General features: G+C 44.9%; 1 protein-coding gene across 5 annotated transcripts in view; it reads right to left on the reverse strand.

The window, feature by feature from the left end:
- The window catches only part of LOC147136823 (histone deacetylase 4-like), a 90,367-nt gene that overhangs the window by 37,805 nt on the left and 30,137 nt on the right, over nucleotides 1–22,425 (reverse strand). For 4 of the 5 annotated variants that reach the window (XM_086051081.1, XM_086051080.1, XM_086051082.1 and 1 more), the window contains 5 exons: nucleotides 7,685–7,882; nucleotides 7,450–7,595; nucleotides 5,544–5,721; nucleotides 5,144–5,264; nucleotides 3,239–3,357 (listed from right to left, as the gene is read on the reverse strand). In XM_086051081.1, coding sequence (XP_085907207.1) covers nucleotides 3,239–3,357; nucleotides 5,144–5,264; nucleotides 5,544–5,721; nucleotides 7,450–7,595; nucleotides 7,685–7,820 — 700 coding nt within the window. In that variant the 5' untranslated portion in view covers nucleotides 7,821–7,882. Of the gene's footprint in view, nucleotides 1–3,238; nucleotides 3,358–5,143; nucleotides 5,265–5,543; nucleotides 5,722–7,449; nucleotides 7,596–7,684; nucleotides 7,883–14,078; nucleotides 14,544–22,425 lie in introns of those variants that run through there. The other variant, XM_086051078.1, reaches the window with a different exon arrangement.

The raw sequence follows: 22,425 nt of genomic DNA on the forward strand, positions 1-22,425 counted from the left end.
TAAGTAGGCCTTCTTGTGACCTGACATTGTTCAAACGAGCGGCATCCATTACAAAGCCCATTATGGTAAACAAATGTGGTGGGTGGTAGGGAAAAGGGGCTGTTTTTCTCATTTACATTATACATACTCAAATATCAATAAGAGAGCGACGCACGAGTGGGCCATTGTGCATATTTTGAAATCCATTATCGCCCCTATTACAAACGCCTACAATAGTGCGGGAAGATGTGAGGTACTGTCTCAAATGTGTACACGCGGTCAGCAAGTGGTTCTCAAACTCTTTGCCCCAACATTTTCTTTTACAACAATATGCTGTATGCGCCCCCACTAGTCTGTAAACGCGGCATTCTGATTGCAATTGCGTTTGTGGAATATGAGTTAAGAAGCCAAATCCACTCAATTTTAGCCACTTGCCGTCGACGGAAAATGACATCACATTTGTTCAGGGCTCAGGTAACGACCAATCACGGCTCACCTGACTGAAGCCGAGCCGTGAGCAACTGGAATGTCATTTTCAGTCGTCAGCAAGCCGGTGACAAAATGGCCGGATAAAAACAGGTGGCTTTTGCTGCTTCATTCATATTCCACAAACACCATATTCATCCGAAACAAGTATCACCATCATGACCAACTTCCAAAAAACAGTATCGTAGTAGGCCTGAGTGTTCATCAAAAATAAAAGAAAGTATTCTATTCTTACTGTATCATTGCAAGCCATTGCAACGTAACGCTTAAATATAAGGCAAAAAAACTGTATACGTATCGCTTGCCGCAAGCTCAGAGAAGCCTGGCAACGATTTCAATCGGGTGTGTTGGAGGAGGGAGACGTCCAAAACATGCTGGACAGGACTGGAGTTGGACACTCCTGAGTTAGATGCATTTGACTAAGCCTGCTTTGTTCAAATGGATCGGCGTAATGCTTCGGTGCAGAAGGAAACGGTCAGCCATGAAGGTAAATTAGCGCGCAGATTATTTGCGGCCTATTGCATCGCTTTGTCGGCCCGTCTTCATTTTGGAGACGCAAGGACCCCGCAGCGATGATACGTGGCCTGCGATTGGCTCGCGACTGGACCGGGGATGAACCCCGCCTCTCGCCCAAAGTCATCCGCGTTAACTCTGGTGAGGATAAGCGGTCGAAAAAAATGGACGCATGTCCTTTGTATAGAAAAATGAGTAGGAAGCCGTTTCTGATTGTTGAAAGCAGGGCCAGTATGCTGCATTTCATCAACGAATGACATAGAAATGTCAAATTGTGCCGCGCCGGGCCGACGGACTTCCTGCAACGGCATTCAAAGTGCTTCTCTGTTTGCTCACAGGCAGTATAGCAAAGGCCTCTCACACAATTTGGACAATGCGCGCCTGTTGCACTTTGCTGCATGTCTGAGCTCACTAGACAGAAAATAATTCTCAGCATATCTATAATTCACATGCACATCACTAAAATGGGTCACCACGGGCAGGGGGAGGGGAAAAAAAAAAAAAGGCGTCATGCGCGACAGCGGCGCTCGTCAGAGGCGCGTACAACTGTGGCGTCCTCTGTTCCTCACTTCCTGTGGAACGCCATTCATAGCGCCGATAATGACGCCTTTTGCTGACATTGAACACAAATGCCGAGTGCAAAATACAAACACAACTCAGAGGGGCAAATAACATACAATTCAAAAGACCGGTAAATTGACTTCATGTGGACGCCAATGCAGAGAAGGAGAACAGCTTAAAAGAAGCTGCCTGATGGTGAGAGAATGAAAAGAGAATATTGATAATAATAATAATAATAATAATCATAATAACCCGAGCATACGTAAGACAGATAGCAAGATGCGAGCAGGATGCGTCCCAAAGGTAAGACGACTCCCTCAATGACGTCCGTGGATTTGTCTGCATGTGTCTAAACATGACTAGAAAATAGGGCTGGGCGATGCCATCTAAAAATAAAACCTCAAATTGTTTCCACTAAAGCCTTTCCCCCTCCGTGTGTAGAAAAAGAAAAAGGACGTAAGTCAAAACAAGTTGGGGGGAATGAAAGTCTGTAGTGGCTCTGAAGAAAAATCGTCCTTTGATAAATAAAGTCGGCAAAGATGCCAAGCAGGCAACGCTCTGCAACCGACTGTGCTTGCTTTTGGAATTTAGCCGCTGCCCGTTTGCAGACATGTTGTTAGCGCAACTTGTGTATGTTAATGGCGATGCGCTTTCAACTTTTGACATTTTCTTTTTTTTTTTTTTTTTTTTAATAATCATCATCTTGAGAAATGAACTGAACTGAATTCATGTGTTGCCCAGCCCTACTGGGAGGAAAAAAAAAATCTGAATTGCTTTTAAAATGCTTCAAACATACAATTTGTGTCTGTGCTGCTAACATTATTGGGCAACTAAAGTACCAAGACTTTGATGACAGCAACGTTGAGTGTGTCTACGTAATCAAAACAATTGCGTAATCAACATCAACAAGGCAAACTGATTACTATTGAGGAGATTTGTGGATTTTGTTTCAAACAACTCGCCTCCATTATTCCCTGAGAAACGCGTCTCGTTTTGTGCTCAGGACAAAACAATTCAAGTATCACTTGGACACCATTTGGTTGTTGTTGGTCAAATTTATTGCTGGTGTTTTTTCATCTGCGTTTGAGACGTCCTATTTGGTGATTTGGTTGATTTTCTCCTGCTGCAGTGACTGAAAGCTCCTCTTGTCTCTTTAGCTTTCAACACTTGTCATGTATTCCATTTCTTCTGGAATAACATTTATCATTATGTGTCAATACCAAAAAGGGGAGTTTAACAACTTACATGGATTTGCTGTAAAGTGCTGGTGAGCATTTTTTGTTTGCCCATGTGTGACGCCACATCCGATTTTTGCTGGCATGCTAGTACGCTAGCTAGTACAACCGGTGAGCCGCATCCGAACGTGGCTTTAAATCATTTCAATCCTGAACAAAGTTGTTGATGTAACACGGGTCCATGCTTGTGTACGTGTTAGATGACTGTGTCATTACAAACCACAGTATTAAAAATAAATAAATAGATAAATACAAGTCAATGCAAACGGAATACCAGTCTCAGTTTTTAAGAGCTTTGCCGCCGACTTGTGGCGTCTATAAGCAATTACAAATCTCAGTACGGCGCGACGTGGAGTCCTCGCGGATTTTTTTTTTTTTTTTTTTGCAACAACCACCGCCGGTCCTTATCGGAACCATTTCGCCATTTGGCAGCACTGTGGATGTGAGACACGGCTCTTCGTTACCTGTTTTGCGTAGTGGGAAGTCGTCTTTTGAGTCGTACGCGCCCAGCACTGCGTGGTGGTATGCCGACATCAACGCTTGGGGAGGGGAGCTTTGATCCAGTGAACTGTGTTGGGTTTTCCTACAATGGGGGGGGGGGGGGGGGGGGAATATTCAAATATCACTCAACCTGTGTTCATAGGCACGCAGTTCAACAATCAACACCGGTTGGGAATGTGAAACAATGAGAGCGGTGTGAGGCGCACCTGCTCATCCGCTCAGTCTCAGACTCGCCGATAAAAAACACAAAAAGTGACTAGTCGAGTTGCTTTTTCCAAAAACATAGTTACGACACCCCAGCTTTGCTTCCGGTCGTCATAGCGACAAAAGCCGTAAGAGGCATTGGACAGAAAAAAAATCCAGAAAGTGGATATGAAGCGTGCCGTAACTTCGTGCGTCTTGTGTGACGCACGAATGTCGGCGAGAGATTCATTAAGACAACTTAACAGCTGATAAACTTAATTCCACTGTCGACTCGGCCCGTCTCAACTCACGCGCACACATCCGCCGGCGGGCGACAAAGAAAGCTTGTGGCCGTCCGCAAGGTCAATCGCAGCATTACGAACGCCACAGCGGGAGGAATGGAGAAAGACGGCGAATGGAGACCAAGCAAATGAGACTCGCGCGCTTTCTTTGACGCCATCTCTTGGGCAGCCAAAGTGGCAAACTTCTCCTTCTCCTTTTTCGTCTTCTCCAAACGGCAGGACAAGAAGTCACAAAGCTGAGAAATGGAAAGCAGATCGGAGCAAAGACAGCCCAGACATGTTCCTTGTTTCTAGCCAGAAATGTTTGACTGCTTTCCACTCTTCTTCTACAGCGAAACGCGCAAGAGGCGCCAATTGTCTTCGTTCTCAAACACTCACATTCGCAAATTTGGCTTCATAAAAAAGGGCAGCTATCAATCACTGACAACAACTAAAAAAAAAAAACGATTCTCCAGATTCTGAGGTGATTGTTGATGAGGGGAACTTGCAACAGCAAAGATTCGCTGTAAACGCTAAAGTACATCAAAGACGGACGGACGGACGGACGCATGGACATGGCGGGGCTGCAAATCGCAGCATGTGTAACGTCACTTTCACATTCAACATCCAGCGTCAGGATGTGCTTTAATGCAGACTCTTTCCATTTCAGTGTGCTTACCATTGACCATTTGTTTGAAAACAGCATCGTTGGCATCTGGAGAAAAATGTCCTGGCAAATTTATCACAAAGCGCTTTCATGAAGACTCGTTCAAATTCAGGGAGCTTTCAATGTTTCAACGGTTCTTTCAAAACATCAATACAAAATATCCATAGGGCTTAAAAAAAAAAAAAAAAAAAAAAGATGACCAGCTGCCATAAAGAGACCATCCAGCATTATGACGTGCTTTAATGCAAACTCTTTCAATTGAAGTGAGCTCTCCATGTTTGCGCTCCTGTTTGACTCATTCGCTGCCATTGACGAATTTACTAGTCCGGCCATCCGATCCCAGGAATTTATTTATATATTTGTTCTAAATGTTCAATTTCAATTTGTGCAAAAATATACACGGTGCTTGAAAACACATTGGACCACCTGCCGTAAAGATGGCAACCGACATCGTCGGGCACTTTAATGCCAACTATTTCCATTCCTGCAAAACCTCAACACCTTCACCCGAGTTTCAAAACGGCATTGTTGACGTTTGCACCCAAATGCTTAACAAACGTATGGAGCCGCGCTCCAAGGCAAACTCTTCCGATCCCGGCGAGCTGTCGAAATGTTCCCGTTTCGAACGAGGGCGAGAAAAACCCGAGTTGGGAGAAAACTCGCCGGCTCCCGAGAGAAGTCCCAGATGAATCGATGGCGACGTGCGGCCCACCAAAGTCAAAGCGGTTGACACTCACCCGTACCAGTAGCGCGGGTCGTTGGACAGGCAGTGGTTTAGGTTTCGCTGAGCCAAGGCTTTCTTCTTGTTCAGGACAAACTCTTGAAGTCGCATCTTGACCTCGGTGCTGGCCACCGCGCCTGACAGGGGCAACGGCGACAAATCATCATCGGCGATGCAGGAGTCTCCAAAAATTCAGAGAAAAGACTCCCAAAGCGCCGGCGCGTCTGCACGTTGGCGTGCGGGTGCTACGCTAAGTGAACGTTAATTCGTCACGTTGCAAATTTTGACAGATTCGGGGATACGGACCAAACTCGGCTTGATTTCTAATCCGGTTTGGCTCCGATTTTCAGTCGCAAAGCGAGCTCCCCAAGAGATGGTCGCCTCCCTTCCAGCGTGCGCTGGTGCGGCCGACTCACTTTCTTGGCCGCGCTCCTTGTTTTTGAGCTGCAGCAGCTTGTGTTCGCGGTGCTGCTGCTCATTGCGCTGCTGCTGCTGCTGCTGTTGCTGCTGCTGCTGCTGCTGCTGCCGCTCCACCTTCCGCTGATGCTCCAGCAGCTCCTGCTGATGTTTCAACGTCATCAAATCCTGTTGGTGCTGTCGGGGGTGGGGGGGGGGGGGGAACAGAAAGAGAGGTGGTTCCGACCAAGGCATTGCGTCATGCGGGGAAGAAAGAAACGATTCAAGGTTTTTGGATAAACACCACGCAAGCTTTGCGGCTCGGACAGAAGATGAAAAGCGACGATGACATCGGGCTGCATCTGTCGCCGCGAAATCAACAAAGACAGTTGGCCCCTTGCAATTGGGCTTACTGATCATTCGATTAATCGTTACTCTACCTCAGACTTGCTCAAGCCAAGTAACGACTTGACACGACTTTTGCCGGATTTTGGACACAGCAACTTGAAAGGTGAAGGTGAGATTTACTCGCTTTCACGTAGAGTTGCTGTTGCTGTTGGGCAATAACTCCTCACGCCCAAATATGGTCCATTTCCTATTTTTTCACAACTGGACCAAACTAAGATTGACGGTCTGGATATTTACGAGACAATCACGAGCGAAAATAGTGACTGACGGTTCGACACGTTCGCTTTATCTGTTCAAAACGGATCGCCGCGAAGCTTCGGTGAAAAAAGACGCGGTCGGCCACCAAGATTCATTACCCTGCTGAGTCAGCTCATCCTTTTCGTCATTGCATCACTTGTGGCTTCCAGATCTTTGAACAGGAGTTTGGGGGAAGATGATGTCACGGCGGTTGTTTGCCTTTGTCAAATATTAAAAGGCTTTTCTCTAGTCGGGGCGTCGCCATGTGTGCAGACTAATATTCATTCAATGACAGACAGATTTGTTGGAGAAAATTGAACAAGCCACTCTGCATGATTTCGGGGCGCTGTCGTTTGGATGTCAGCGCACCATCGTAGGGCTGCTCGATTATGAAAAAAAAAATATTGATCAAGATTATTTGGGGAATAATTGAAATCACGGTTATTCAAACGATCATTTATTTTGGGGTGCAAAACAAGAAAATCTTTAAACGTAGAAAATATATAGACAAATACATTTCTTTGACACACTATAATTATGTAAGTTCCTTTTAGGACCAAACAAAATTCATAAAATGAGTTATTATAAAATCAAAAAAAGTACAAATGTACAAATTCAAGTATGATTTCCTTGTGTAAACAAACAGTGTGTTGGATATATTAAATGCATATTAATAATTGTTACCTACGATTATGCCAATTTGGGGATCGTGGAGCGTAATAATCGAAATTAAAGGGGTGCGAACGATCATCGTTTTATCGATGCATCGTTTGGCGTACTAAAAAGATTGTGAAACGATTCATCGGTATTAATATTTATATTTTATGTTTAAAGTTGAACTACAAAAACTAAAAGCATGCGCAAGCGATTACGTGCATAAGACGTCTGCGCTAGGCTAAGCTAATACGGTACGTGACCAGATGGCGGAACAAAGTGTGAAATACAAATCGTTGCTCTTCCTTGAGTTTTTTGTTTTAAAAAAGGTGCCAGTGTTTTACATGGACTTTAAAATGTAAGCCAATGAGGTGATGCGTCGGAATCGCAACGGAATCGAATCACAGGCCTCTGAATCGGAACGAAATCAAATCGCGGGCCTCTAAATCGGAATCGGATCGAATCTTGAGGTGGATTCCCACCCCTGCGCAATTGTAATTGAATCCCGATCAATTGCACAGCCATGGTGTTTGATACAAGCCATCGGACCACGCGGACGGCCACTGGGGCAAGGCGGCGTTTGGGGGAGGTTGGAGGATCCCGCCGGACAACGTGCGGCCGCCTCACCTGGATGTGATCGTGGAGCTGAGCTTCATGTTGCCTGGACAGCTGCTCGTGCTGCCTCTGAAACTCGGCGATGAGTAGCTGCCTCTGGAGCTGCTGCTTGTGCTTGAGAGCCACCAGCTCCTGCTGCAGCTGCTGCTCTTGGTGGCCTGCGGATGGGTGAGGGAAAAAAAAAAGAAGAAAGCTAAAAAAAAAAAAAAAAATCGGCCTCCGCGGCTCGGAGATGGACAGCACTTACTAATGAGCGGCCCGTTGCGGGGCTCATTGGAGGCGGGGCAAGCGGTGGAGGTGGGCGGCGCAGGGTGCGGCTGGGGGAGTAATCCATAGGGGGTCTGTTGGCGGTGGTGGTGGTGGTCAACCATGCGCAGGTCCATAGGGAGGATCGTTGTGGTCGTGGGGGGCACCTGCGCCGGCAGTGCTGCTGCGCTCACGTCAACTGGATGGGACGCAAAAAAAAAAAAAAAAAACAACCAAAAAAAAAATGAAAATGGGGAGAAGCGTCTCGCTCTCGCCCTCTCGACACGAGGGATGAAATATGGCAGCGGAGAGCAAAAACAATCCCACTGCTACACGAGTTCTGCGGCGGAGATTTGCTGACACGCATGCAGGCTTACTGTCAGCGCATTCGCGCGCGCGCGTGCGGATTTGGAATGTCCAGTTGTGTGCTGCTGTTAGCGAGTCCGTCTGCCTAAGTAGCAGTAATGAAGAGGCCAAGTGGCAGAGACATGGCCAAAAGCCAAATAAGAAATCATCTGGTGGTCACCATGGCAACGGCAAGGATGCCAGCCGGCGTGGCATCCAAATGAATAGAAAAAAAGCGACAATATATCGTCAAAGCGACAATATGCGCTAAATGTCCCAAAAAAAAAAGAAAAAAAAAAGCTGCAACGACAATAGCATCCTATTGTCGTTGCAGCTTTTTTTTTTTCTTTTTTTTTTGGGACATTTAGCGCATATCGTCGCTTTGATCGGCCTCGTAGCAGCCTACTCGCACACGTTTGCAAGACGCGACGACAATTTGATGGGCTGTTGACTGTCGTTGTGGGAAGCTCTAATGTTGCTCGGGCTGGCAAAATGATTTGTTTTGCCGTTCCAGACCCATGGCGGCAATATACATTGTCTATGGGACTGCGCACTTTTGAGTTGTCGTCATTTTTATCGCCGATGAGGGAAAGTGTGGATGATCAAATTGATATGATGCCCATGCTCATCCATTCACAATCTCGAGTCCTTTTTAGGGTGGAAGATGAGCGGCTACATGTCCCAGCTGACTTTTGGCGAGAAACGTGACATTTACACGGGAAATGTCTCCAATCATCGCAGTGACGTAACCAAAGATTTGTTTTGGTGAGAGAACCAGGTTGGCTATGGATGGACCGATTATCGGCCGGACCGATTATCGGCTCTGATATCTAGTGTTTTGCCGAACATCGGCCTTTTTTTTAAAAAATCTGACGGACGATAATGAATCCAAAACTGTGTTAACGTCATTTATTTCAATTTTCAGCGAACTTTACAAGAGCTTCTACCCACCCTGGGAACACTCTGCACTTTTTGTTTTTGTTTGAAATCAAAACCAAGATAAGTGAAATGTTAACATTTCTGTTATTTTGAAACTTTGGAGAACTGTATTTACTGTAGAAACCTATATGGAACTATCGTTTAAGTTTTCATTTGACATTTGAAGACATGCTGATGACCCCGGGAGCTCCCTTTTTCTTTCAATTATACAACAAAGACACATGTTGGCAAATTTAAAAATCGAAGCAAAAAAAAAAAAAAAAAATCAAAAATTGTTCAATAAAGACCTGCTTAAATACGTTTCAACTAAGTTAAGAGTTTGACGCCAATATTTTCATTTTTGCTGAAAATGAATATCGACTCCAAATATCGTTTATCGGCCTCCTTGACCACTAATAATCGGTATCGGCCCTGGAAAAAGCACATCGGTCTATCTCTACCCATCAATTCCCACACAGGCTAAAAAGTGTAAGAGTGTGCAAGCTAGCAATCAGATTGCTCTTTTATTTTAATTTACTGCAAAACAACGGAGCATCCCTGCTCCCTTCTTCGGCATCACAACACATTCAAAGCAGTCGGGACTCAATGTCCACGACTTCTGCTCTTTCAACACCCAGATCAAATTCTCTCTCGTGGATCGTTGCCTTTCTCCTGATCAGAACGGGAGCCGCCCGCTGCCGCTCATCAATACCTGCGCGCCATTGGCGAGCGCCGACGTCGTGAGAGGCCCTCTGGCCAATGGGCCGGCCGATGGCAGTTACTGGCCTGTGACATGCTGGGCAGCATTTCGGGGAGGGAGGAAACTCGACACCTCGTCAACAGAAGAAAGGGTGTGGCGGGAGCAGACATGCCGGTGCATCGGTGTGTGTGTGTGCGCGTGTGTGTGCTTTGCTTGTCAAGGGTGTGCTTGACATCTTGACACCAGGGGCCGGTTCGTTTTTGGGGCGGGGTGGGCCCTAAGTTTGAATAGGGGACAAGCTCATTTCGTCAAGCAACAGAAGTAGCCATACCCTTACCGATGGCCAAAACGTGAAAGAAAAGGGGTCTGGACCAAACCCTCCGATCGGGTTGGCTGAGAAAATTTGAAGCGCAACCACCGCGATCTGCATCGGATCCCATTTCCGATAGCAAGTTTTGCGTTTTGTGTATGTGCTTGGTCAATGATATGCGGAGGATAGGATGGACCGATTCTCGGCCGGGCTGATTATCGGATACGATATTCAGTGTTTTGATGAATATCGACATCAGCTTTTTTTTTTTTTTTATCTGATGACCGGTCAATTCCAAACATTGTTAACTTCATTTATTTAAATTTTCATTTAACTTTACAAGAGCTTCTACCGACTATGGGAACACGCTGCACTTTTTGTTTTTGTTTGAAATCAAAACCAAGATAAGTGAAATGTTAACATTTGTGTCACTGTGGAATTTTAGAGGACTTTATTTACTGTAGAAAACTATATGGAGCTATTGTTTTAAGTTTTGCTTTAACTTTTGAAGACATGCTCCCTTTTTGTTTGAATTTGCGTATATCGGTAAACATTTATAATAATAATTAAAAAAAATAACATGATGCAAATCTCAAAAATTGTTCAATAATCATATGCTTAAAGACATTCCAACAAAGTTAAGAGTTTAAATTTGTTTTTAGATTTGGACGCCAGTATCTTCCTTTTTGCTGAAAATTCATATCAGCTCCAAATATCGGTTATCGGCCTCCTTGAACGACTAATAATCGGTATCGGCCCTGAAAAAACATATTGATCTATCTCTAGCGGAGAAACTCACATTCTAAAAAAAATTGGCATTACGCCCCACTTTAAAGAACAATTGACACAGCAAAAGAAAAGTGTAGCTCGGATCTCACAAGGGAGGACATTCATTTTTACGGGGTTTCTTTTTTGCATGCTCAAGTCGGAAGGTGAAAACACATCCCAGCTGGCCTATAAATCTCAAAGATAACCAGGAGGCACAAGTCACCAGCAAGGACTTGGCCAAACATCCTTCAAATTAACGTGTGCGCGTTTAAGATAAGCGATGCCTTCCAGCGTGTCACGACGACGATGCTTGGAGATGTTCGCCGGCGGTCACGTGGAGGGATGACTGAGCACAAGTATTTGCATCCTCTTTTCATTTCTCTTGTCTCTTTTATTTTCATTTTTTTATCTTGTAAACCGACCACCTTTGGGCACCAGACCACACCGAGAGACTAAAACACAAAATACTCGATGAATTGGTCGTCAGTGTCTGAAAAGAAATTGTGAAAATCAGGTGCTCCCGCTAAAAAATAAAATGAAATAAAATAATAAGCCCGCAAGCTAGCTAAAACAAACGGCTACGGAGAACTTGTTCGGAAAGGGGACAACGCCAAAAGGTGGACAGAAATAGCCAATTTCCAATTCAAAGAAAAATGCATTTTAGGCTCGCCGCAAGCCAGGCGAGGCAAAGTAGCTTTGCTGCGATTTTCACATCGATGAATCATCGTTTTTATTCATCGCGACGCCTACATCAATCTTAACGATTGTGATTATTATTTCTTGCATCGTGGCCCAGCCCTCTGCAATTTCAATCAACGGGCCAAACAAAGCAACTTAAGTTAAGTGGCGGCAGGGGAAAGGGGGCGGGGCTACTGTAATCACCGCTTGATTGAGCTTTTTAATGGCTTATCCTCAGCAAATCAAATCAACGAGCCTTTCCAGACACGCGAAGATGCGCGTTCAGCCAAAGGCGGAAATCACGAGTCGCCTTTGACTGAGCGGGACTCCGGGTCGAGACGACCTGCCTCAGAAGCAGCGAGTCATTACGGCTCCGCAAACAAGCGTCGTCGCCGTAGTGTTTGCGCTAAGCGGAGCTGCGTGTCGGCAGCAGACAAACAAAAGGGACGCGCACCTGTCGGGTCACCCGCGCAGCTCGCGAGGGCGTCCTGAGGTCGTGCAGGCAGACCAGACGGCCGTTGTTCAGCTCGCGGCCACGTCTTGCACACTTGCGCCACATGCTCAGCGCTTGTGCCATCCGAAAATAAATATTTTGTCTCACAAGCAACATCAATCTCGAGCTTTGGACGGGTATCCCGTACATACGTAAGTCCCCTATATATCTCTTATGGTGGCCCTAGAAAGTTTGGGGGGGGGGAAAAAGTAGCCTTAACATCAGTTTCCAAGGCGCATGAAAACCAGCCATTTTGATTTGAATCGTATCTCAAGGCTCATGCTTTACCCGTCGGCTCAAAATTGGGAGGTCTGCTATGAAAAGTAGGCGTGAAAAAGTCTCAAGGGGCAATGCCTGAAACGGAACATTTTACTCTTCAGTCATTTGGGGGAAATCTTAAATGAACTCCTCCTGCTTGGGAATTCGTCCAAATGCGCCTCGATCGGAAGCAGGTATCTTCCAGCTTCGCTTTTTTATTTTATTTTTTAAATTTTTTTAATGTAGGCGGGGCAAAAGGATTTGCCACGGCGCCGTTTTTAACTTTCACTTTGTTGTTTTCTGAGCAAGTCTATATACCGGGGTAGGAACGATTCAACTGCCATGCCAGACTCTTCATGTGTCTCGCCATCCATTTTCGATAATCGGTTTAGGGTGCGCAGGCGAGCCGGGGCCCGGCCCAGTCGACTTTTGGGCGCAATGTCCAGATGGGCAAGCTTGCAAAGTCACTCGGTCGCGCCGCGACTGAGTGGACAGCGAAGCCCTGCTGTCACGCGGGCCAACTTCATCGACATTTTATGTACGACGTGATTTGGCGAGATGCCAGTTGGCTGTTGATCACGTGGTTACTTGAGTGTTAATATCTTCTCCATGCTCCTTGCGAGTGTTTTCATTTTCTACTTTTCCTTTTTTTTTTTTTTTCCCCCCATTTTCTGTGTTTGACTGTTCAATCAACGACTGAGCGTGCACGGGCGTGTATAGCGCTTCCACTTTTTTTTTTCCCTTTACTGACAGCTGATCTATTATTCACATTTTGTCTTGCAACACAACTAAACTCAGCACTCAGTCATCAAGGTAGTAATAGTGATAATAACAACAACAACTTTCTTTGTTGAAGCAGCAAAGGCAATTTCAGTTTGTCATTTACAATGCTGCCCCGGAAGTCATTTAGGGTTCAGCATCTTGCCCAAGGACACATCGGCAGTGGACAGTCAGAACCGGGAATCGAACAGCCGACCCTCCGGTCACTGGACAAGCACTCACCTACATTATGGACCTTTTTAGAGCACAGATGTCAAACTCAAGGCCCGGGGGCCAGATCTGGCCCGCGAGATCATTTTATGTGGCCCGCGAAGGCAAATCGTGTGTGTGGACTGGACATGTTTCTTTGTAATTGTCTCCACATTTTACACTACATATGAGATATTGCAAGCATTTGTTACCAATCCCACCGCAAAAAAAAAAAATAGTTGAACAAACTATTTACTGGCAAAACCAGTTAGCAATGTATATGTGTTAATATAAGGCAATCCTACAGTTATATGAGTTCGCAGTGGTAACGGCCCTCCGAGGGACACCAAAACAAGGATGTGCCCCCCCCCCCTACAAAAATGAGTTTGACACCCCTGTCTTCTCTAAAGCTAACATGCGTGTTTTGGGCCGACCTACATTTGCTGTGCTTGACGAAAAAACGTCGTCAACTTATTTTCGCTCAACTCAAACACAGGCCCATTTCCTGACGGATTAATAATAACTCCAAACTTTGGCACACGCGCGAGCACGAGCATTAGGCCGAACACACGAGCATAAAAAGCGTCGGGGCGGCACAGATGCAACCTCCGCCATCTGTTCCATTCACTTCAATGTTGTGAGAGGAGAGTCTGCATGCGGACATCAGGACCATTCAAGAAACACGGTCACTACTCAAGGCTGCCTGCACGCCCACGCAGCAAATTAGCGCACACACACGTACACGCCCTCCGCCCCCCCCCCCCCCAACACACACACACACACACACACACACACACAGCAACTCATCCGACCACAGAACCAGAGCGAGAAAACAATCGTCCGCAAGGCAAACGAGTCAAGTGAGAAAGGCGAGCTGAGCGAGCGAGCGAGCGAGTCTTTCAAACACACGTCCAAGCTTTCCAGCCATAACAATCGCAATTGGAGCCTCTTCTTACCCATCAGTTGCGCTTGCTCGGAGCAACGCGTGTCTTTGGAGCGAGCCGATGAAGAAGGGGGGAAAAAAAAAAAAAAGTCTAACTCTGAAGCCAAGTCCGCGAAAACACACACTCGCACAGAGCGGGCGAATGTTGTTTTCCTAGTGGGGAGAGAGAGCGAACGAGAGCTCTTTCCCACTCTGGGTGTCTCTCGCCTGTCTCGGTTTTCCCTCACTGACGCGCTGCCTCGCTCGCTCGCTCGTTCGTTCGTTCCCTCGCTCGGGTCTGCCCTCCGGCTGCCTCTCTCTCTCTCTCTCTCTCTCTCTCTCTCTCTCTCGCTCGCTCACCCCTCCCACTCTCTCTCTCTCTCTCTCTTTGCATGTTTTCTCCGGGAGTCACTTTCGGCCTTCTCGCCAGTCAGATTTGACGCACGTTGCATTTGATTTGGGGGACGCTTCACGTCCCGCAGACTCCCACCCTGTGCGGCGCGTGTCAGTTAGTCCACACACCCACACACACGCGCACACGCACGCCCACAATTCTGGCGATGTAAAGCCCTCCTCCTACACACCAGCAGACCAACAGGACAGTTTTTGTGAAGATAACTTGAGTGGCGCAGCCTGGCCTTTTGACGTTTTTTTTCCCCCCCAATTAAGAACGGTATGCATACTTTAGAAAATGGATGAACCGAATTTTACATTTGAAATTTGTAATTTCCGTTCCCAGCAGGCCCACTAGTTGAAACGCGGCATTCTGATTAATAGTGCATTTGTGCAGTATGAGTTAAGCAGCAAAATCCGTCTGTTTTTAGCCATCTCCGGGGGCGGCCATTTTGTCATTTCTGTCGACTGAAAATGACATCACAACTACTCAGGGCTCAGGGAACGACCAATTCCAGCTCGCCTGTTTTCTAAAGCTGAGCCGTGATTGGTCGTTACCTGGGGTAGTTGTGAGGTCATTTTCAGTCGACAGAAGTGACAAAATGGCCGCCCGCAGAGATGGCTTAAAAACGATGGATTTACTCTTATTGCGTAATGTTTATCAGGATGCCTTGTTTCAACTAGAGGGCCTACATAGAAAATATTCTTGAAAAAAATATGTTTTGGTTGATTTCCATTTTAAAGCCTGTTTTAAGTTTAAATGTGATTAAATGAAAACATGTGGGAGGTATATTTTGAAGCTGAAACTACAAAATAAATGTTTTTATATAATGCCCTAGATTGCAGATTTTCACCTGTGGCGGGTGAGTTTGGCACACAACTCCCACCACAAAGTGTGAAATTCAAAAATCTTTTGTTATCCGCCTCTATACAAAAAATGAAAAATGTGTGAGTGAATTGCCCAACAGCAACATCAATCTGGTTCACACTCGACATGTTTTCCTTTATATCATACATTTGCGGGATCACCCAAAAACACCGTTGAGTGTTTTAATCTGAGTGTACTCGAACATGCACGCTAGGCACAAAGTGCATGCCTGCCCGTGTTTTCGGAGCTATTTTTGAAGTCCTGCGCAGACCCCAGGATGCCAGCTTTTTTCTACAATGGGTAAACACACACAAACACCTGGCATCGATAAAAAGGGCCCGTTATCAGCATGATGTACGTCGCTGACGTCAAAGTCTTACCTAAGCTTCGCGACCTTGATAAGAGCCCAAATTGTGCGCAAAACCCCCGCTCTTCATTTTTACAACGGGGAAGAGACCCATCGGGGGAGGGCAATGACCCCACACAGCGGAGAAGCGACTCTGTCGGGTAAACATTCGCGCATTGGGAAGCATGTAACATGGTCAAAGATCAGTGGCGAAAAAGACGAAGACTTATCGTTTACGTTTTATGTGCAAAGCTAAGATAACGCTGATGGTTCAATAGTGAGGGGAGGGAGCCACTGCGTCTCTTTGGTTCAATATTCACAAACTCACGCTTTTTGGTGCCGTTTCTGTATCGCCCTAATGTGCCACAAGAGGGTGCCAAAACCAAGATTAATAGGAAAATAGTTACTGGTGGCAGGAAGTGTGTTGCGTCTGACCGTACCCTGGCTCCCAGTCAGCGGCAGAATTGATTTTTAAATCATGCAATTTGGTCTAGAAATCGGTGAATGGCTTATACATTAAAGAAATGCTCATGAAATATGAACCCAGTTGGGGTATAGGGCATAGGGCTATATTTTATATTTTAATTTATTATATTATTCAAGAATGTTTTATAAAAGTAAAATATCACTCAGTACTATTTTGGGTTTAGAATTTTTACTTTTTTTTTGGAGGAGGCTGGAACGGATTATTGGCATTTCCATTCATTTCAATGAGGAAAAATGATTTGAACCTCTTTTTGAGTGACACTCCATGATTGCCATACTCGTTATTTTTCATTTATTTTATATTCATGGTCTCAGTGTGTTTTCACACACATATTTGGGTGACCTTGCTGCCATACGAACAAACAAACCTACATCAAAAACAGAGGACACCGTGTATACGATGAAGATAGCAAATTGACACTTATAACACTTGAACTGGGGGGCCGGGCTATAAAGTGGGGGGAAAAATAGAAAAGAAAAACAGTCCATCCGAACGAACGAGGGCTTGCGCCGTTATTTATCAGCCGGCAAGCCAACCAGACGCGGCGATAAGTGAGCATATCCCAGATAAATATCTCATCTAGTTATGCGCATGAGAGCCGGCGTGTGTGCGTGCGTGCGCATTCAATAATGCATGTGGCATAATGATTTCAAGGCATGTCCAAGTACGCGGCGTGGCAGACAGCACTGATGAATAAATCATGCACGGCATCGGCCTCGTAATGTACGCGCAAACACTCCGGCCCGGCGAGCTACAAGTGAGTCCCCGTGTGTGAAAATGGGTCGAAAATGTCAACTTTGATTTTGAGCCACCTTAAACTCATCTTCGTCTGCATGCAAACTGCAAAGGGCGGGGGGAGGATTTTCTTTTATCCGCATTCCCCCGAGAGTCACATACGGGGACTCCAAAAACGTGAGCAACGGTGTCATTTATTATTGATTTGGGTTATTTATAATACACGCGCACTCTCTTTACAACACTGTCGTCAGCGCCCCACTTTTGGCACGTTGTCCCACTGATGTGGCCCGCTGAGGCTTGACATTTCAAAAATGAAATGTTTTTCTTTGAGAAGAAAAACAAGGGTGTCATGGATCAATTTAGTATGAAATGATCTTTTGATAAAGATATCAACTGCACCTGTGCCTTATACGACTTTCATCCGTTCTGTGACCGCTGACCGACTCAAAACGCCCGTATTGCAAATCATTTTGGGAAATTGAAACAAATGGAAAGTACATCCATTTCTTCCGGCTAGTAATGTGTTTTTAATAATAAGAAAAAAATACCCTATAATATTGCACTTTATCAACACATATAGTAACGGCAGAAATAAATTGAATGTTAAGAAGGATCAGTTTCTACATCCAGGCTCCAACTTGAGGGCGCGCTAATACCATCACAGCTAGTGACTCAGAAAACTGCAATCATGGTAATCATTTTTTGCTGAGGATAAAGAAAATACACCCGTGAATAGAGTGGACCACTCTATTGGCAGGGAACAGGGACCGGGCCCGACCACGAATAGTGAAAATCGGTGAATAATTGACGCTCGTTGTAATTGCCATTCAAAAAAAGCCTAAAAAAATCGGATCTGTATTTTCGGGTAAAGCTACAGTGTCGGGAATAATAATAGTTGTTATAAAATATCTGTTTGTTAACATTACACTGCCACATTGATGCTATTCATCTATGGCATTTCCCATCATGGGTTAGCAATTAGCTAGCAGCAAAGTTCGAGTATGCGGTCCTTTTAAATGCCTAATGTGTATTTGTCTAGATTTTATGTTTTGTTTGTCAGTGAACTTCAGCCGGGAGTGGCAACAACCATCTTGGAGACTTGCTCAGTATCCGCCAAACCGCAGCTTGTCGTTGGCCATCACATGCATGCACTTCCGATAGCGCCTGCGAATAGAGCAGCCCAAAACTGCTCATTTGAAGCCAGGCCAAATCTTGAGCAGAATACATTGTTTTGCTCTAGCGCGAGGAACTCCCTTCATTCATATTTTACACGCTCTCCTTCCATGGTAATGCCTTCCGGGGCCTGTGCCGAGCTCGCAAGAGAGCGAGAGCCATTAGCTGCCGGCGATGATGCCGGCATCCCCCGCCCTGCCCATTTCTTACCGAGCACTTACACTCGCACGGGTGCCCCCCCCGTGCACCCATTTATTTTGGAGTGCAACGTCTCCAACCTCAAAAGGCACACACAGCAGACAAAAGCAATCCACCTAAAATGGGAATACACCACACAACACAAAGCTGAATGGACACAAAGTCATCGGGCAAATTCATAGTTGATTTTTTTTTTTATTTTTTTTTTTTACGGCGTTTCGGGCACAACACGTAGCTTAGCTTGTCATTTCTATTCGTCAACTGCAACCCAAGCGTTTACTGCCGCAGACGAATATATTCGTCAAGTACATTGGAGGCGGGTCTCGTCCGGCTTGCCTGTGAGATTCGGGTTGGTAAACCAGTGTAATGACCAACGGCTTTTGTGATGAAGATAAACGTTATGCGGCGAATCGCGGCTTGTCACGTCGTATGAGAGAGAGAAGTCTGAGCACCTCCAACTCTCACGGCCTACGTATATGTACAGTAGGAACAAAGTTTGAGCCGCAGTAGGGAGCAGAAAGCGCGTGTCGTGATCATGAGAAAAGATAACGCAGTTCATGGAGTGAATGGCAAAAACCATGTAAAAAAGCCACAAAGTGATGATGAATTACAGGCAAGTTCCGATTTGCGTTCTCTAAACTGGGTTAGTGGCAAAATATAGCGCCGGGCCATTAGACAGTAGGAACGGAATCCTCTCCCGGGCCTGGGCGCGAGCGCCTAGTGGCGTCTGTGGTCCGCAAGCCCAGCAAAATCTTTGGCAACGTAAAGCTAAAGGTCTCTAGCCAGAAGTGGCCATCCATTATAGATGGCTTCCAGAAGGCTGCTCGGCATCCATACGGTCCTGCTTGGGCTCTTAAAAGCCTTTACAAAGCACACCTCTGCATTAACAAGCCAGAGGAAGTCAAAGAGGGCCGAGGAATGCCTGCACTCAAAACGTACACAATGTACCTCGGCATGGGTCGGCGCGCGGAGAAGAGAAAGCGCACAACCTGCAGACCAGCAGCACGGGCGGAGATTAGACGACATCATCGGCTGCCAATGGCGACCGAGGGCGTGATAAAAGTTTTGACGGCAGAAACCTCAAGCATCCTGGCCACCATTAAAAATCAACCGTGTCCCGGCATAGAGCAACATTCTGACTTGGAAAAGGAAACTGCATGTCACATTTCCATTGTGTGTGGGGTTGTTTTTTCTTTTTTCTTTTTTTTTTAAAGAGCAATAAAATGTACACATAATTGCTATGGGAACTATTACAGGAATGAAATCAGGAAGGCAGCGGTGGAAACGTCATGAGGACGTCACTTGTGTCAATGTCCGCCTGGCAAATGGAAATCTGATCAAATCCATTGATTTGACTCTTTGGGTGGAGAAGAGCGTTGCCGGTGACGGCAGTTCACATTTGGACCAAATTAGTGGGACATATGGCATGGTCGCACCGGTCGCACCACCCCCTCTTGTTTGATTTTGCTGGTAGAAGAGCAATAAATCTACCAGGGAGCAGACGGAAATAACCAAGTAGGCAAAATTGGTGGGACAATTCGCTTAAAGAAATGATGACTGAAAAAACTGACAAAAGTATCAAATCAATAAATGACGGGCACACGAGGTCAGTAAATATGATCTCTTCTTGCAGTGGATAAAGACACATGCCAGTATTGTTACTGATATGGAAAACGTTAAATAGCAAGTAGAAATTCTTAGGCCATTATTTGTTTTAGGTACATTATCAGCTTAATGCTAGCACTCAATGCAAAACGTATTGACCGGCTAGCAAAAATTTGCATCAGATATCACGGGAGGGCTATTCCTTCAAATAACAAATATTTACACATAAACGTTGTAGTCATACGTTCAGTCAGGTAACTTAACAATAGTCACAGGCAAACATTCTACCGAATCTGTGAAGATAAAGTTCACCACTTTCTTCTCTATCTCTATTCCTTTACCATCTGAGTCTATCTTTACATCTCTGATAATAATAATCATATTTTCCGTAATTGTCCAGCCCAAACACAAACGCACACACGCGCACTAACTAAGGTGCAGTAAGAACGGCGGAGTGCTCAGAGCCAGACTTGTTTTTGTCTTCCAGCAGAGCAGACAATGTTTTAGCCTACTTTGTCTGCTCCAGTGCCATTATTCTTGACAGCTGTGTGTGTGTGTGTGTGGGGGTGTGTGTGTGTGTGGGGGTGTGTGTGTGTGCGCGTGCGCGCGTGCGTGCGTGTTGGCATGAAGGTCACAACCTCCAGCTGTAATTAGGTAGTGATAAACTGTTGTGTTCTTCCATTTGAAGTCAAATCTTTCACCGTTTTGCAAAGTTTTAGCCTTGTATCAGAATACACCTTAAAGCATACTGTAGCATGACAATATACTTGCGCATATATATTTATATATTTTAGGGCTGTCAAAGTTAAAGCATTGAACCATGGAGATTAATTGAAATGTTATAACTCATTAAAAAAATTAACTCAGTTAACTCCGTTTTATTTCCGTCCTATGGCAGCTGACCTCTGCTCACTTTGCAGACAAACTTAGAAGAGCGTCACTGTCACAATTTACGTAGTTTTACTTAAAAACGTTTACAATGTTGTAAAATGTTTTACAGGGAAAGAATCGTATTCAAGGATCAAAGAAATGTAGAACATGTCTTTCAATCGAAATGTACTTTTCATTTTTTTCCCACATCAATTCCAAGATTTTACTCAAGTAAATATCTGTTCCAAGCTTAGGAAAAAAAAAAAAGAAAAAATGTAGTTGAAACGATTAATCGCAACCAATTATGGAAAATGTTGCGATTAATTAGTTAAAAAATGTCCATCGCTTATCAGCACTATATATATATGTATATATATATATATATATATATATATATATATATATATATATATATATATATATATATATATATATATATATATATATATATATATATATAAAAATAAAGTGTGTATGTGTGTGCGCTTGTGGGAGCTGCGCATACAAGAGGTATCTGCCACTGAACGCTGCCTACACCAAACTGGCAGCAGACACGGAGCGCCATGCCAGGTCAGGGAGTGTGTGGGTGTGGCGGTGGGTTTCTGCGGGCCCATCTGGAGGATCTGGCAAGCAGGCCCGAGGGCAACGCGGCCCCCCTGGTGATCATATGTGTACCAAACACGTTGTGTCATCCTCCAAACGATGCAGGTGCCGCTCGAGCTCACTGTCGAGATGCAAAGGTTGGACGAAAATAGCGGCGCTGCAATGAAATTCCATCGAAAATCAAGTTGGAAATACAAGTGAAAAAGGGAGAGCACTCCCAAATTTTGGTCTCTACTCTTTACGATCTGTACTGTAAATATTTGCATGAAAAGACACTTTGAGGCCATGGATATAAAACAACCAAATGAAAAACTAAGCAAATACTCTACTGCGCTAACAACGTTTGTGTCTTCCGAGGCCTCCGAAACCAAGAAACCTTATATTTGTTTTGAATTCTCCTTTTGCCAGAAATCTTTTACATTGATATGTACACCACAATCTTTCCATCCTGGTTGAGGTCTGTACTCGACTGAGTGCCTTTCTATTTACAGAGGACTTAAAAAGTCTACACGCCCCTGTTGAAAGTCCAGCTTTGTACAATATGACCATTTTATAGAATGCCCTTTTTTTATATTATAATCTTTTTTTTTTTTAATTGTTTTGGTTTTCAGGGCAGGCTAGGACGAATGAATGGCTTTTCCATTCATTTCAATGGGGAAAGTTGATGATGTATAATTCGGACATTATATAAAGTAGACATGAACCTAATTTTATAGTGTCGGATGAGAAAAAAAATAGAATAAAAAAAATAAATAAATAAAACATGATTGATTCACAGAAAGTCCCTCAATAGACTCCAGTGAGGCAGAAGCCTGGCTGGCGGTCTTCATGTGGTCACGGTGACCTCGGAAACCCACCGCAGACTCAAAACAAAGCAGAAAAGGGCCTGAATTGTTGCAATGAAATTAGCTTTAGTCAACGGGGTGAATTCTCTGGCAAAGGATCTTGTTTTGATGTCTGCATCATCCCATAAAGGTCACAGCAGAGCAGATCGCCATCGGACTTATTTGACGCAAATGTCTGCTATTCATTCATAAAACAGAATGCGGCAAAATGAGCAAAGTGATTTTTCTGTGGTCGCCGATTGCTTCTGTAAATAG

This window comes from Filicampus tigris, chromosome 14 (assembly GCF_054856515.1).
Source record: "Filicampus tigris isolate MCC_2025a chromosome 14, RoL_Ftig_1.0, whole genome shotgun sequence".
Lineage (NCBI taxonomy): Eukaryota > Metazoa > Chordata > Actinopteri > Syngnathiformes > Syngnathidae > Filicampus > Filicampus tigris.